General features: G+C 38.4%; 1 protein-coding gene across 2 annotated transcripts in view; it reads right to left on the minus strand.

The window, feature by feature from the left end:
* Window positions 1–7,807: 7,807 nt before the first annotated feature.
* LOC134650390 (ATP-binding cassette sub-family G member 1) overlaps window positions 7,808–16,210 on the minus strand; it is a 43,083-nt gene continuing 34,680 nt past the window's right edge. For both annotated transcript variants that reach the window (XM_063505354.1, XM_063505348.1), the window contains 6 exons: window positions 13,123–13,280; window positions 12,423–12,591; window positions 11,360–11,460; window positions 9,817–9,972; window positions 8,904–9,089; window positions 7,808–8,063 (listed from right to left, as the gene is read on the minus strand). In XM_063505354.1, the coding sequence (XP_063361424.1) occupies window positions 7,905–8,063; window positions 8,904–9,089; window positions 9,817–9,972; window positions 11,360–11,460; window positions 12,423–12,591; window positions 13,123–13,280 (929 nt within the window). In that variant the 3' untranslated portion in view covers window positions 7,808–7,904. The remainder of the gene's footprint in view (window positions 8,064–8,903; window positions 9,090–9,816; window positions 9,973–11,359; window positions 11,461–12,422; window positions 12,592–13,122; window positions 13,281–16,210) is intronic.

Consider the following 16,210-nt stretch of genomic DNA (forward strand, 5'->3'; position numbering starts at 1 on the left):
ACGATCCGTTTGGCTAAATTGTTAATTGAAAGTACCCTCAAGAAATACTATGAAAATTTATATTTACTCATCTTTTTAAAAAACACATGCATTTTACTTTCCTCGTATTCGAAATGAAAAGTAGAGTGTTTAACTCAGGTGAAAGGCATCATTTCAGCCTCGGACTATTGGCGCTCTCACTGCGTTCGAGCTACTGCCTCGGCAGAAATGAGTGCCTTTCACCCCTTGGTTAACAATCTACTATTTACTCACTTATCATTAAAAAAACATATTGTTAAAAATACATGTAACGTAAAAAACAGAATTTTAAATATGAAGACCACTTTTGGGGGTAAAACAGCAATGTAACTATATCGTGTTATACATATCAAATGAAAGAGCTCATTTCATCTCATCATTTCATTTCATTCATCTCAAATATTTTTTTTATAATTTTAAGATAAATAGTTTAGCAGTTATTCAAGAAAATAAGTACCCCATCAAAAACATTACATGTAAAAAGGTGCAAGTCTCGCAACGCTTCTACTACAAAAAAGTTTTGAGATGTAATGTGAAACCAAGTCGGTTATTTTAATCAGTGCCAGGGGGTGTTAAAACTGTATCAAATATATATCTTTAATTTGTAATACGTATAATGACTTGGACATCGCACGGCTGCATAATGATTAATGAAACATAACGCTAGCGCTAATTGCAGTTCGAGCATTACACATATTTACGAGTACTTACGGTACGAGTAAAGCATTATGTGCGATTGCCAAGTCATTATATGTATTACAAATTAAAGATATATATTTGATACAGTTTGAACACCCCCTGGCACTGATTAAAATAACCGACTTGGTTTCACATTACATCTCAAAACTTTTTTGTAGTAGAAGCGTTGCGAGACTTGCACCTTTTTACATGTAATGTTTTTGATGGGATCTCATGTCTTTTTGTAGGCAGTCCTTCTTTTCGGGTACTCATACCCATACTATGTATACACATATCATAAAGAAACACATCTTCATTCATACTCACATCGTACATCGTAGTGTACCTTTACTTTACCTACTATTTGTAGGAACTGCAACAGTAACTTTGTAATAGCATATATTTATATGGGATTACAAACTTACTTATGCAGTTCTTAGATCTTTAAAACGTGACTGATATTGCAATATTTTTAGGTTTTCTATGGCTTGATAAGCTGAAAACTACTTATGTTTAAAATTTGAAGCTTGTGGGTGTACTAGAAGTACCTTAGAATTGTGATGATCGTAGGTGAGTGAGTGAGTGAGTGTGTCAGTTTCCAAAATAAGGAACTTTGACGTACAATAATTCTTAAACTACTAGTTCACATTGAATGTTTTTGAGAATATATCTTAAGCATGATAAGCCCTATATATTACTGAAAATTCAGGGTTCCAGCTTCAGCCAGCACAAAATTACAGGACGTCGAAAATGGCCTGAATCGCTTCGAGAAAAGGATGGTACGGCCGTGCCTCTTTGTTTTGCTCGACTTAGCGGGGGCACTGCCGTGCCCCCAGATAAAATGACCATCCCCCCCCCCCCTTATGAGTGAGACTGTCAGACTGTCATCTTCAGGTAACACCTGAAGATGACAGGAAAACCTATTAGAAACATGTTACTCCCTTTTCATCAAAAAAAAAACATAATTATTGTTACAAAATTGTGTAATGTACGGAACCCTTGGAACGCGAGTCCGACTCGCACTTGGCCGCTTTTTTCTTTATACATTGCTCCGCTCGGCTGTGGCAGAGATGAAGATAACGCATGTCTGACTGGAACAAACGACAAATGTAGAGTTACGATTCGTAACTCTTATCGTTATCGTAACTTACGAATTAAGTAGAATTGTAACAAAAGCACAGAATAAATAATAGTACTAAGTACAGAAGACTCACTCTCTAACAAAACGCGTCTGTTACGTACGATCAGCACAGATATGGCCGCGAGGTGGCGACAGCGCCACGCGCGGCTTATGGCTTTCCCCAAAATTGGGGCCGAACGGATGTACTTTTAGCTACCTGTAGCAAAGCGACGAAATCGCGGAGTGAGACACGCCTGACAAAAGCTAAACATTTTTTATTATTATTTAAACCTTACTTCACAAATTACAAAAATATTGTACAAATGGCAATTCTCTACCAGTCAACCGTCGGGCTAAACAGAGACATGTAAAAAGGGTGCAAGAAGAATAGTAAGAATAAGAAGATAGTCACTACCCACTAGGCCAGATTAGTCGTCATTATGTTCTGGTTTTGACAACGTAGTAGAGTTAGAATGACTTAGGGGACCAAGTTTCCCTAGGATCAAGTCTCCCCAGTCTCCCCTATAGCGTATAGCGGTTATACAAACAAAAAATAATAACAATATAGGTATAGGTTTCGTTTTTGCTTTGTGAACTCAATTCCAGTAAAATCCTCGTACGTACTACATGTGAACACAGATGACGAGTGCAGCTTGGTGCAACTAGGCAATTGAAATTTACTGTTTACCTAATATAAGTATAACTAGTTTGCATGCCTAGTCATCGTCACTAAACTGCAGAGGTGCTAGCTAATAAATCGCTTAAGATTGATGTCGTAAACCGTAGCGAAGCTAGAATAATGCCTTGGCAGAGTCAGTGGTGTGGCATCACATCATCAACTGGTAATATACTTGTATTGTGTAATTTTAACTATGAACTAACTTGTAGGGAATTGTGTAATTCTGTATATTTCAATGGAGAAATAGGGAACACCATGAAGTAGTAACTAAAAGATTTGTAACTAAAAAAATCAATATCATCATTCCAATTACCCTACAGATGGTGTCAATCAATGGCGTAGGTATACTTATAAATCACTCTACCCTAACTCCGCAGGATAGAGCCAATTAAATTGCCAATACAATGTTACAATGAGCCGTCAAAATCGTAGTGGCAATTTTAGGTTTGACGAAAGTAAGGTATTATTAGATCAGCCATTCAGCGGAAAGGTGGAAATGTGTGTCTTCAAACCTCATTGCGTAGTGTACGCGTACCTTACCTATATGCAAAGGTATGGTTGTCCCTGTATACGTAGGTATCATAGGAATATGAGTTCTAGACCCTATTCCTTAATGTGCAACATAATATATGTTTCTTCGTAATCTTCGTTATGACGCAATTTTGTGAGAACGTGTCGGACTAGGGTCAAAATTCTTTTCGTTGTCTTGTTTCTGACATTTCTGTCACGCTTCTATTTTGTTTATTTTTTAACAAATAAATAAAAAATTAATGCTATTGCATGTCTTTCCAGCTGTAAATTATAATTTTCTTGAGAAAATTATAAACTAAAGCTCCACTCCGTCACATTTTTGGGGACAAAAAACAACAGTAAACAAATATAATTTTGACCCACTAACTGACAAATGTTAGTGTATTTTCGTTAGCCCTGGTGCCGTTAGCACGAAACGAAAACAAATAGGAATTCCTTCCCTTTTCTGCCGGACGGGATGAAAAGGAATAATTTGATTTCCACTAGTCCCCGCAGGGAATAAATGGATACCTACTCACATATTAATTTGTTCCAGGACCAAGAAGGATAGGTCCATTTTCCGTTGTTTTCTTTACTTTTTCAAAAGATTGATGAGGTTTTTTTTTTACCTACTAAACTGTATTGATGACCTACTACAAAATGCCAAAAATTCCAATCATACAATTTCCTGGTACAATGTGGATTCTACCAAGCAATTGTATTGTTGTTGTTTCTTAGTGGCAGCACATAATATAGGCAGTTATTAGGCACCAATTATTCTAGAACAAAGTCCACTTGCATGGTGCTTAAATTGTCATTATCAATTGAATGCAAATTGTTCACATAATGTCAGCTAGTAATTATCCCTAGATATGCGTTAAGACAACTAAGTCGTATGATAATTAACTCAATTGTCGACTGAGGGCAATTATTAATAGGGTAGGAAGGGGCATGTTGAGCAAGCGGGTAAGGGATAAGTAGAACAATCAAAACATGTCCAAAACTAAACATGGGACGCGGGAACCCGATATACGAAAAGAGAGGTCCGCGGGAGGGGAATACAATCTGCCAAATCGTGCAGAATGGAGAGCTTTAATGCACAAAATAACGACCTCATGTGGTCGCGACCCTCAGTCAACTTACCCCATGCCCATGCTCATCTTATCTCACTATCGAGGCAACTTGAGCATATCTGACTTTTGTTACTTGATCACATTTTGCTGTTTATTAATAGGTAAAACAAGAATTTTGTTTCGTCCCAAATAAATGTTGTATCGAACTCAGTAGATAAGATTTGTTCTAAACCGTCTGTTTTGGCATATGTTTGTGCTCAACTTGCCCCGCTCTACCCTACCTATTACCTACCTAGGAACAGTTTATAAATATTGGCTAAGGAGACTGATACTTATCTTCTCCTACTCATAAGAAACTATTAGATCTTCCTCTACTACATACTGGTAATCTACTCTACTACTAAGTAAATAAGAGCAGAACTCTTTTTTACTTGGCCTTAATTTCCTCAAACTAAGGACATTACGTCACGGCACTCAAGAAAGTAAAATCTTCTATTTAAACAATTAAAAATAAATTGTTCACTTGCTACTTTTCTCAGAATTTGGGGATTGCGGGATGATGCGGATAATTGTAAAGTATACCTTTACAAAGAACAAAGTCTCCAAAACTAATCTAAAGTCAACATTTTTCTGATTTCGATTCAGAATATGCAGATGCTTACACTCGGTAATTATTTCCTACAACAGTAAGTATGTCACAAGATTACAGAGTGCGGTCATAATTCCGTCAAACCACTCATGAGTTCTTTGTACCTAATAACTAAGTGCACTGACTTATAAACACTGCTTAGACATAATCTGTGCTTCTAAATGAGTACTTTTAGGGTAGTCTTTATAGCTAGTGTGAATGAATAATTACCTATTTGCTTGATTGTTACTACTTGGTTACATTCGTTCATTACCTTAATTAAATGGACCCAAATGTTGGATAAAAGTAGGTAGAGACTCTAGACATAAATATACGTGGAGTCCATCCACGCGGCTTTGCAAACTTAGCGTGGTCGGAGTTTTACACCATGTGAATCATTTATCATTTGGTTTGATTTCATTAAATTAGTTATTTGCAAGGTTTTGTTGTTTGGCGTAATTAGGAAAGTCATACGTATCTACACTTACGTCCCATTAAAATAAGTTCTTCGAATAAATCATATCACAACACAATTTTATGACCGAACACTATACACTGCCTGCGTTCTTAAAAGTAAAACGTAAATGATATTAGGAACTGAAACTCTTACCTGGTCCGTGTTCATCATTATGCAACAGCCACGAAGTGTTGTTCACTGTGATGCCATATGTTTTCCATGGACACACTAGGATATAGGTACTTAGGTGCTAAGTAACTTGTAGACAATCTAATACAATATAATAAATAATCATTGTAGATACTTACTGCACCCGTTTCACAAACAAAGGTAGGCAAGATTATGTAAGCGAGTTTCTTGTAACGACAAAGGTTTTCCCTGAACAATAAGTTCCAATTGCTAACAACGCAAGTAAACGCTACCGGCCTCACCAGCAACTACCTAGGTCAAAGCAAAATGTAAAAAACCGGCCAAGTGCGAGTCGGACTCGCGCACGGAGGGTTCCGCACCATCAATAAAAAATAGAGCAAAACAAGCAAAAAAACGGTCACCCATCCAAGTACTGACCTCGCCCGACGTTGCTTAACTTCGGTCAAAAATCACGTTTGTTGTATACGTATGGAAGCCCCACTTAAATCTTTATTTTATTCTGTTTTTAGTATTTGTTGTTATAGCGGCAACAGAAATACATCATCTGTGAAAATTTCAACTGTCTAGCTATCACGGTTCGTGAGATACAGCCTGGTGACAGACGGACGGACGGACGGACAGCGGAGTCTTAGTAATAGGGTCCCGTTTTTACCCTTTGGGTACGGAACCCTAAAAACAAACAACTGTACCTTATTAGGTACATATAGTTGGGTTTTTAGTTTGAGTTTCTTGATCTCTAGTCTAAAGTTTTCCTTGCTTTTTTAAAAACCACAAACAAATGTGATTATTTTCCCAAAATAATTACCTCCAAAGCCGAATAACAAACACGAGTAGGTGACTATTAAAATACATACCTACTGAATTATTGCGGTTTATTGGGTTGCAATTATTATTATCTATGTTTTGTTCATGGCCAGATTTATTTTAGTTGAAGCGATCAGTTCAGTGTAGGTGGATCTAAAGTCTATTTTTTTATTCCGTAGACTGAAATGACAGTTAATTGTATGAACATGAAATGTCATTTCATACTATTAACTGTCATTTCAGTCTACCGAATAAAAAAATAGACTTTAGGTTCATTCATGGTGATAAGCAATGCTTACCTAAATAATGTTAAAAATAACAATTACTTCATAAACCATTTATTAAAAATATACAAAACATTTTATAACCATAATTAAAACTAACCGAATAACATAACCGTCGAATTCTTCTACCTAGAGTATAATAATAATAAGAACTATGCTAAGTACAATATTGACCGTGATCCCTGCGTAAAAAGCTGTAAAGTATTTATTAATATTTGTTGAGTAATAAGTTTTCGAGAGTCAAACACCATTGCTATGATTAGAATACTCCTGGGTGTCGTCTTATGAATAACATTATACTTATATCATTTTAGCTTTACAAAGATAGGAAAAGGCAAGCCATACCAGGGCAAGACACTCGGTTCTAATTTTTAAAAGTGGCAAACACCACTGGAGACTTAGAGTTGTAGTTCTTGTTACATTTAGTGGCAGAATTAGATACTATAAATACATCTCAAAGTAGGTACCTAACTATTGAGATAGTAATAAAATCATTAACTTTTACCAAAAATCCAAGTTGTTGCTTTGCGCAATAATTATCAATATCATTTCAGATCTCGAATAAAATAATGATTTTAATTAGTAACAGTTTGTTCTAACTATTATTCAAATGCTTTACGAATAATCTTTGCATGTGAAATGTCTTGTACAGCTCACAAACAAAACAGTTCAGTTCATAGTTCATAAGTATATTATTTGCGGGTATGTCAGTTCATAAATTGTCTCATTTTGGCAATACATTATAAATCACATTAGATATCACAATTTAAATAATTTGATTGTAACAAGGCACTTAGTTTCATTCGGATGTCAAACAGGAAATCTTAAATACAATTTGTCATGGTATATGAAGTTTTAAAACGAACAGTACTAAATCGATTTGAGCAAGTTATACATAAGTTCGTGGCAGAGTGAGTCACAACTTCCTCAAACTACGAATTTATTATTATTTAACGTGACATCTTTGTCATGCGATATTTATCGTCAAAATATGTCGACTCTAGGCAAACGTCCTAATAATTTAAATTATTTAGTCGATTTTTGGGAGACTATTCCACTTCATAAAAAGTCAAATTTTAATTTCATTCATTTCAGTACACATTTCACGATCATTATCACATACGTTAAGATTGGTAACATGCCTTTTCACTCTTACTTCTATAATTTATTCCTTTCTTTAGTTTCATTCATTATCTCAATTTATAAATAACGACATTTTTAAACGATTCTTTAAAACCTCGTATGGGACGCTAAATGAACACAGCTGCTCATTGGAAGATGTTCATTATTGTTAAAATCAGTAACGAACGCTAATTTTACTATATATGACGTTCTCAAACAAGCGGTACCATTTCAACGGCCATCAACATATCTGTGAAGGTATAGGTAACTAGCTGCCAACACGCGATAGCATTTGCCTGAGAACGGCACACGAATGTATACATACAAGCTACCTCGAGTGATACGATAATCTATAGTACGTATATAAAGACACGGAGTAGCTTATCTGGTGGACTTGAGTTTCCAGCGCAGGAAGAGGAAAGCGGAGATGCGCAGCACGAGGAAGATGGCGCACAGCGCCGCCACGTCCAGCCAGATGTCCGCTTGTCCCATGTCCAGCTCCTCGAGCGTCGTGCGCGGGTTCTTGAAGTGGCAGTACGCCTGGGGAAACAATACTAGTTTCATTTGTTGCATATTTCGCCTCGCTATGGTTTTATGGCTTGATGAACTAACTAGACTAGACGGCTGTAATGTGATCACATGGAGAGGAGAGATAGAAGATTCCAACATATCTAAATGAACTTCTATTGACAACTTAAGGATTCCAATTCAAAAACAAAACTGCTGCTGGGTCTCAGGACCAGGGATGTTGCGAATATCCGCATCCGCAACCGCGGAACTTTCGCATTATTTTCAACATCCGCATTCGCATAAAATCGATGCGGAGTTTAATGCGGATGCGGATGTGGAACAGGTCGGTACAGGAACGTCTTAGCATCGGCGTAAGTGCTAGACTGCTAGGTAATTCAGGCCAAAAAACCTATTAGAAATGAGCAGTCAGGCGTGAGTGGGACTTAATGTACGGAACCCTTGGAAAGCGAGTCCGACTCGCACTTGGCCGGCTTTTGTAAATAAAAATTACTAAAATGTAATTATTCGACGTTTTTTATGTATCTATCTTGACATCCGCATCCGCATCCACGGATGTGAGCCTTTAAAAATCCGCATCCGCGGATGTCAAAAAATCGGCATCCGCAACATCCCTGCTCAGGACGATACTGTTCGTATAAGTAATTAGTAATTCATAATTCATAATTTATTGCATAATAATCATGTGGTACGAGTACAGGACAGATATTACATCAGGGTAAGTTCACACATGAACCCTGTCAGGGCACAGCAAATGTTTCTTAAAACTAAACTATAACTAGGAGGTGCAGTGCAGGCACATGTGTAGGTACATAATTTAAAATAAACGCATTTCTTGTACATAGTACTGACCTGAGTGCACTTTAACTTCTCCCTGTCGAAGGAGTATGTGGCGAGCGCCGTGCCCTCGAAGCCGTAGCGGATGTAGGACAGGTACGTGATCCAGCGCAGGTACACCGGGATGGCGTTGAACGACACGAAGAACCCGCTGAACAGCAGGAACGGCACCGACATCACCGGCGCCAGGAACACGCCGTTCTGAAATACAACAAGATATTTTAGCGATCTCTAGCGAGCTGCAGCTTACAGTCAAATATCTAGCACAGATCACTATACATGATGGGGGCTCACATATTGAGGCAGCTGTAGATGTTTAGGTAAAAAGATGCATGCGTTAATGTATTCAAACTGCCGGCGAGTAAGAAATGCAATGTCCTGCGAAGAAAAAATACTCGCTCATAGCTAGTCGCTTTTCGCTGATCGCCGCCAGTTGGACACCGTCGAGCAGGCGTATTATGGATAGCTTTAACAGCCACGTGACAAAATAACCGTCCCTTTTTAAAACTGCGGGATTAAGTGTCGGACACCGTTTTATCACGCCGTCACGTAGACAAGAACGACCACCATATCCGTCCTGGTTAGCTTTTGAATTCTAGGGGTGTTCTAATTTAAAACAATGTAAGCTGTATCTGAATGGCGCGGCTTGCGACGTAGTGTTACTTATACAAGTAAAAGAGTATCTATGTGGTCACAACTCTTCTTCGTCAATGCTTGATAATATACAGAGTATGATGTTGAAAGTAGGATGTCGTCTACATTCAATAATAAGGGCTGATTAAGACGGCGCGCGAACTCGCATGCGATTTTAGTTACATTGCGGACTGTTGGTTACGTCCAATTCAACCGACCGATCAAAACCCGCAATGTAATGAAACTCGCATGCGAGTTCTCGCATCGTCTAAATGAGCCCTAACGGAGAGTTTACCTGCACGTTCATGGCGGCGCCGACCACGAGTCCCACGCTCTGCGCCACGAAGGAGATGAGCAGGCACGACGTCAGGAACATGGAGAACCGGAACCACTCCAGCGGCTGTGACGTCAGCAGGTACACGATCACCACGTAGATCACGCAGAATATCGCCTGACACACATTAACAGGTTAGTATTAGTATTTTAGTATTTTATTAGTATTTTATTAGTAAGTATTTTATTTGTATTTTATTTTAAGTTAACTTATGCTCAACAACATAAGACTTTCCGGTCGGTGCTATCTATTGTCAAGTAGCAGTACTGATAGTTCCGCTACTCGATGCTAGATGTAGACTATGAAAATAATAATATACTCCGCCTGGTACTCTCTTCCGAGATTCGCGAATGACCTAACTGGCACTTGCCTACGTCATCATGCTGTTTACAGGTTCTCAAACTTTAAAATGTGGGAGAATTTTAACCAACAGTGAAATTTTTTTTAACGGCATTAATTTTAAGTTATTCATGTAGAAACATAGTAAAATAAAACAAATCTATACTGCACTTTTCACTCCTACTCTTACAGTTCCGAATAGAGCAGCCAACCATTTTCGTAACAAAACATTAATTACGAAGCTTACGACGTGAAAAGTTTGGAAAACACTGCGACTGCTGACACTGAGCGAGAAGGAAATAACAATTAACACCCGTTCGACAAGGACGGTCGGTCAGGGACAAAATGGCGGATTGTCAAATGTGACAGCGCTATCCTGTGTTGCCAGTAGTGTAAACAGAATTACCCGAACGTCTGAAATTTCTTTCGTGAATCGGAAGATATTGCTAACGAATAATTAAAAATGACGTGTTATTGTAAAATTTAAGATAAAATACATATAAATGAAAATTATTAAATTATAAAGAAATAAATTAACTTATTAACCATAGATATAATGTACCCATGTAACATGTTATGTTGAAATAAAGTGGCAATGTTATTGTGACGTAGGCAAGTGACACTCTGGGAAGAGAAGACCATGTTTTATTAGACCATGAACCCTACAGCCGAACTGGAACGTTCAGTGTTGTGAATAACGCTTATTTTTAGGCTTAAATACTCGAGCCCTCAAGACTCGTAAGTCTTGAAGACTCGACTATATTTGAGAATTGTATTTACATATACATATATTTTACGCGTATGGATATAAGAAATCGTCTTTGCCGCCTTTGAAGTGTTAAGCCTCGAGAGTCTGAAGGGTTCGAGTCTTTAAGCCTCAAAATGAGCGTTATTGACAACACTAGGAACGTTTCAACATTATTAGGAACGTTATAACTATTATTTTTAGCTACCTGTGTTTGAAATGTGTATGACTTGGTCAAAAACTTTTTTATTATGAGTTAAGATTTTTAGTATGCATCTAAATAAACCGACTATGAAGTCTCAAAGTTCTCACATTTTCCTTATAAAAATGGTAAAACCTTCAAATAAATTCTACATCTTAAAAGTTATATGATGCTAGTCTTAGATAAAACTAGTTAACTTTAATTACTTAATACATTACCTGGAATGGTATATCGGAGACAGTGATGGCCAGGTAATAGGAGCGCAGTGAGTACCAGCGATTAAAATGCTCTTTTACTAGCACGGGCATCTCCAGAGGGACTGCAAAAAAACAACATTCAACATTTAAAACCAATTATACGTATTTTGCGTCATTATACCTACAACCCAGGATCAATCCAACGATACATTAATTCGTCAGTAGGTATACAACGGTAGGCATTTTATCATAAACAAAAACCTCCCTGAATACTAGTACTCTTATATAAAATAACCTAACGTAGAGCTTCCAGTGGTCGACATAGCTCCAATAATCGACATTTTCAATCATAATGTCATAGCAATAAAGTTGACAGCAAGGTGTCAAATATTTGGTCTTGTGTTTACGCTAATATAGATAAACAAAAGAGAAGCCGCCATGCCCTTATTTACGCAAATCACTAGGTTAGTGATACAGCATGGCCGTTCGAGTTATCGACTTTTGGTAGCTCTAGCATAGAATAACTAATAGTACTACCGTACAGAAAATTCACCCCTTCACAAAAGTCAGGTTTAGGTATAAAATTACACCTATATCGCCGCCTGCAAGCAAAATTGAAACTTATAACCGCGCACGAACCGTGAATCTCCTTTGCGCGCCGCAGTTTTATGACCAAGCTGCGAGTGTCGGCACGGGGTTATCACTTGACAAGTTTTTATACCTATACCCACTGATTTATTGTTTTTAAGATAAATATGTAGGAATTACAAACGTTGATTATGTAAACATACATGTTTTATCCGAAAATAGCATGTCTGATTCTCGCGGAGTAAGTTTCGAAGCCATTGTGTATTTTCAATTTTGCGCGAGCGCCACGTAACACGACTATCGTGCACGCCGAGCGGCAGCCCACTGCTATACGCCTGTCTGATGGGCGCGCCGGCCAAATGTACCTAAACTGCGGAGTGACACCCCCCTGGCTCTAGTTACCACCCGTCACCCCTATTGGCTTGCCAAAAGAGTTCACTGAAAAATGTCAAGCGATCGGTGTTTGACAGCTTGTATGACACGTTATAGTACTCACAGCTGAGGATCGTGATGGTCATGGAAGTGTACATGAGGAACAGCATGTTGAAGAAGAGGAAGCCGAGGTTGGACAGCACCTTGGCGCCGTCGTTGCCGATGTCGTAGTACAGCGCGCCGATCAGCAGACCCACCAGCACGTGCGCGAAAAGCCGTAGGTACATCAGAGTCTGTCATATAAATTTTTATGGTTATCAATATGCAAAACGTTTGAATAACTTGAAATCGACTAGGTACAATAAAAAAAAATCTTCCTTTTACTCGTACAAAAGTTTACTCGGCCTCAGTAGCTTACACGCTACGGTGGGGCACAAATATATCCACTATCCACATACCTAAACTGCCTCGTATTCTGTTGTGTATGATCTAACAAATTCGTTAAATAGTTCTGAGCCACTAACCCAAGATTCAAGTTCAAAAGCATTTTTTTTCTATGTCACTGGCACATTGTGTATATCTCTATGTCTTAAACATCCGTGGCCGATTATTTATTCTTGATACTACAAGCTGAAGATCGGATTTCACTTTATCACAACCCAGGACAGCGTTAGTGCTAAATGGACGAAAGCCTAATGTCCCAAACTCTAATGTAGATAAGTCCAAGATAAACACTAAAATACCGTTGTACTCGTATGAAGTAGTTAGTTAAGATCAGTTAGAAATGGAACCTTGATGCAATACAAATAAGAGCTACAACTGACCCAATCCCGCCGACTGAAGAGCAAGGTGCGCTTGAGCACGACCCAGAACTGCGTGAGCTCGGAGGTGGCGTAGCGGCGCGGCGAGGCGTCGCCGCCCAGCAGCGCCGCCTCCGTGTTGTCCGGCTTCTCCAGCTCCATCTGCACCACCAGCGGCTCGCCTGCACATATATTACTTATTTATACATCACTACATAGTTTAAAACAAAGTCGCTTCCCGCTGTCTGTCCCTATGTACGCTTAGATCTTTAAGCATACATAGGGACTCTCCAAAAAGAGAAGAGAGTGATTCAAGAGGAATGTTTATGTATAATTTGTTAATCCGTTTGAAGCCGGAGCGGGTCGCTGGTTTATTATAATTAGAGAGCGGATTTGAAGTAGCGATCTCAATATTAATTTGAATATGACTGGTATAATTTATTATTTTTTCTACACACATTTATTTATTATCATCATAATTTTTGCCCAATATTTACAAAAGCTTCCAAAAAGGTTTTTACTTTTTTGTTCCGATAAGTTACATTATTTTTGTGTGTAGAAAAAATAATAAATTATACCAGTCATATCCATATTAATATTGAGATCGCTACTTCAAATCCGCTCTCTAATTATAATTCAACAAGTATATCTCGGATGGGAGAGCGCTATTCTATTTTGAAGGGCCAGCTACAACAGTGATCGTAATTACGTTCACTTAAAAGTACAGTATAATAGTACATTACTACAAAGGCCGGGAGATAGGTGATTAAGCCGGCAACGTTGTACAAAAATTATTGTCGGCGCGTCTCGGTTGAGCACACCCAACATAACGTTTCACAATCTATTAATGCATCATAGCTACAATATTTCCACGCATGTTTGAGAAAAACACTGCAATGATTAGTTACCTATAAGGTTTTTATCTTAATTTCAGGCACTACGCGATGATCTCCAGTTCATTCAAAGGCTTCCCGCAATGTTAACTAGTCATACTATATCCTCGAATAAAACTGCTATTATGATAGGTTTTTTTTGCTTGAAAGTAGCAAATTCATTATAATCTTACAACACAATAATTATGCAGTAAGTTGGCTTGATCAAATTAACTAAGCCCGTCCCTGATGTCATTACAAGGGCAGTTTACATACACGTTAAACTAAATGATTAAAATGGAATATTACTGTTACGCAATAGTAATATAAGAGCTGAAGATTAATCCGTAGTTCGAGTACGGAGTGAAACGAGGAAAAACAACCTTACAAACAGGAAGTAACTTCGTCGTTCAACCTTCGCCCTTAGATATCGCGGTGTCAATTATGCTTGTTTGTATTGAAATCAGTTCATTAATGTAATATAAATATCGTTAATTTGTGCCTATCTTCCACTAGATATCTTTAAAAATAAATATAGTATATCTGTACAATGACGATAATACATATAGTGGCGCAATTATGTAGTCAAGGAATTGGATTCGCGTAGCGTTTTAAATTCAAATTGGTGATGACATCAATAATTGTAAGGGTTATCTTTCGTCGCAACGCTAACATCAAGTTTGTGCCGCAGTTTGACATGTATATTTGCCGAGCCTTTCCGAGCTCAGTTCACCATTTAACATCTTTCTAATCTTTCTCTCTCGCCAAAATTGAACACAGCCGACTATGTCCAATTTGCTGTTACTACCAGCCACAACGACCAGACGGAAGTTATCGGTAGTTGCTACGGGTGATTAAAGAAATTAGCGGCTACCCCAAGTACCGTTTGCTTATAAAGTCAACATTTGATATCGTATCCGAAATAAGTCGGTCGACCTCAATTGTTATAAGACGGGATCCAAAAGTATAATAAACTACGATGAAATGATTATCATACATTACATTCTGAGTATTTTATTAGGGATATTTATATCCTATCTAGTATAAGGCCCCATGAGTTTCAGACACAGCTTGGAGTCGGGCCGGCATCGATTCGTCTATACGACTACAAATATCTGAACCACGCAAGGATTCCCAAACCTCATGGCAATGGTCCTCCAAGGCTTGTTTCGTGCCTTCTCGCCCATTTTCCCACTTATGTACTATGATACTCCATATATTCTCAATTGGATTTAAATCGGGTGATTTGCTGGGCCAAGGAATTTCAATTATGTCGGGATGCTGGCGAAACCAGTTTTTGGTGACCCTTACTTTATGTATTGGACAATTATCGTGAACGGTGTGTATATTTGGAACTTCTTCCTGCGGATAAACGTTTCGCACGGTAGGCACCATGATTTCATCCATTGTCTCTACATAATCTAAAGCATTGGCTCGCGAAGCTATCTGGGTGAGCTCTCCGACCCCTGCAGAAGATACCCACCCCCACATATTTACACTTATACGATCATCATATTCTTCTGCATACGACGGGATCCCGTCATATCTACATGAACTCAAACGTCCATCTCGTGATAAAAGAAAGGTTTTTTCATGTGTAAATATCACAGTGCTCCAGTCGAAATTTTGGTATCTGCGTGCAAAATCAGCTCTTGCAATTTTGTTTGCTTCAGTCAATGTTACTTTTCTCTCGCGTGGCCTGTGATGTATTCCAATACCGTGAAGATAATTTCGAACTGTGCGTAAACAAACGTCAAACCGATCCGCGAAATATCTGGTGGGCGTGAAAGGATGTTCTTCATAACGTTGGCGAATCTCATAAACTTGTTCAGCCGTGAGCCGCTGTGAGCGGTGGTTGAAACGGCGTCGGTCTTCTGTGTGGCCCTCTCGTCCGTATCGAGCGATCCATAGACGCACAGTTGTTCTGGATATATTTAATGATCGAGCTATATCGCGCATCCTGCGGCCCTGCTCATGCAATGTAATTATTTGGTTTCTTCGCGCTACATAGTTTACCCGCTGCATTTTTTTTTTTTGACAATTGACAACGACAAAAATGTATGTAAAACAAAACTTAAATAGTTTATTATTCAGAAGGTTAAGATAGTTCAACGTGAAATATAAACTGCGTCGATATTGAGTCGTTGGCCGATCTAACAATATTAGTTGCCTGGCAACCCCTTGGATTCGGCTACCGCATTAGGTGAACGCCCCACTAACTCTACCCTAAAGCAGCCCTG

This window comes from Cydia amplana, chromosome 1 (assembly GCF_948474715.1).
Source record: "Cydia amplana chromosome 1, ilCydAmpl1.1, whole genome shotgun sequence".
In the NCBI taxonomy this organism is placed as follows: Eukaryota; Metazoa; Arthropoda; class Insecta; order Lepidoptera; family Tortricidae; genus Cydia; species Cydia amplana.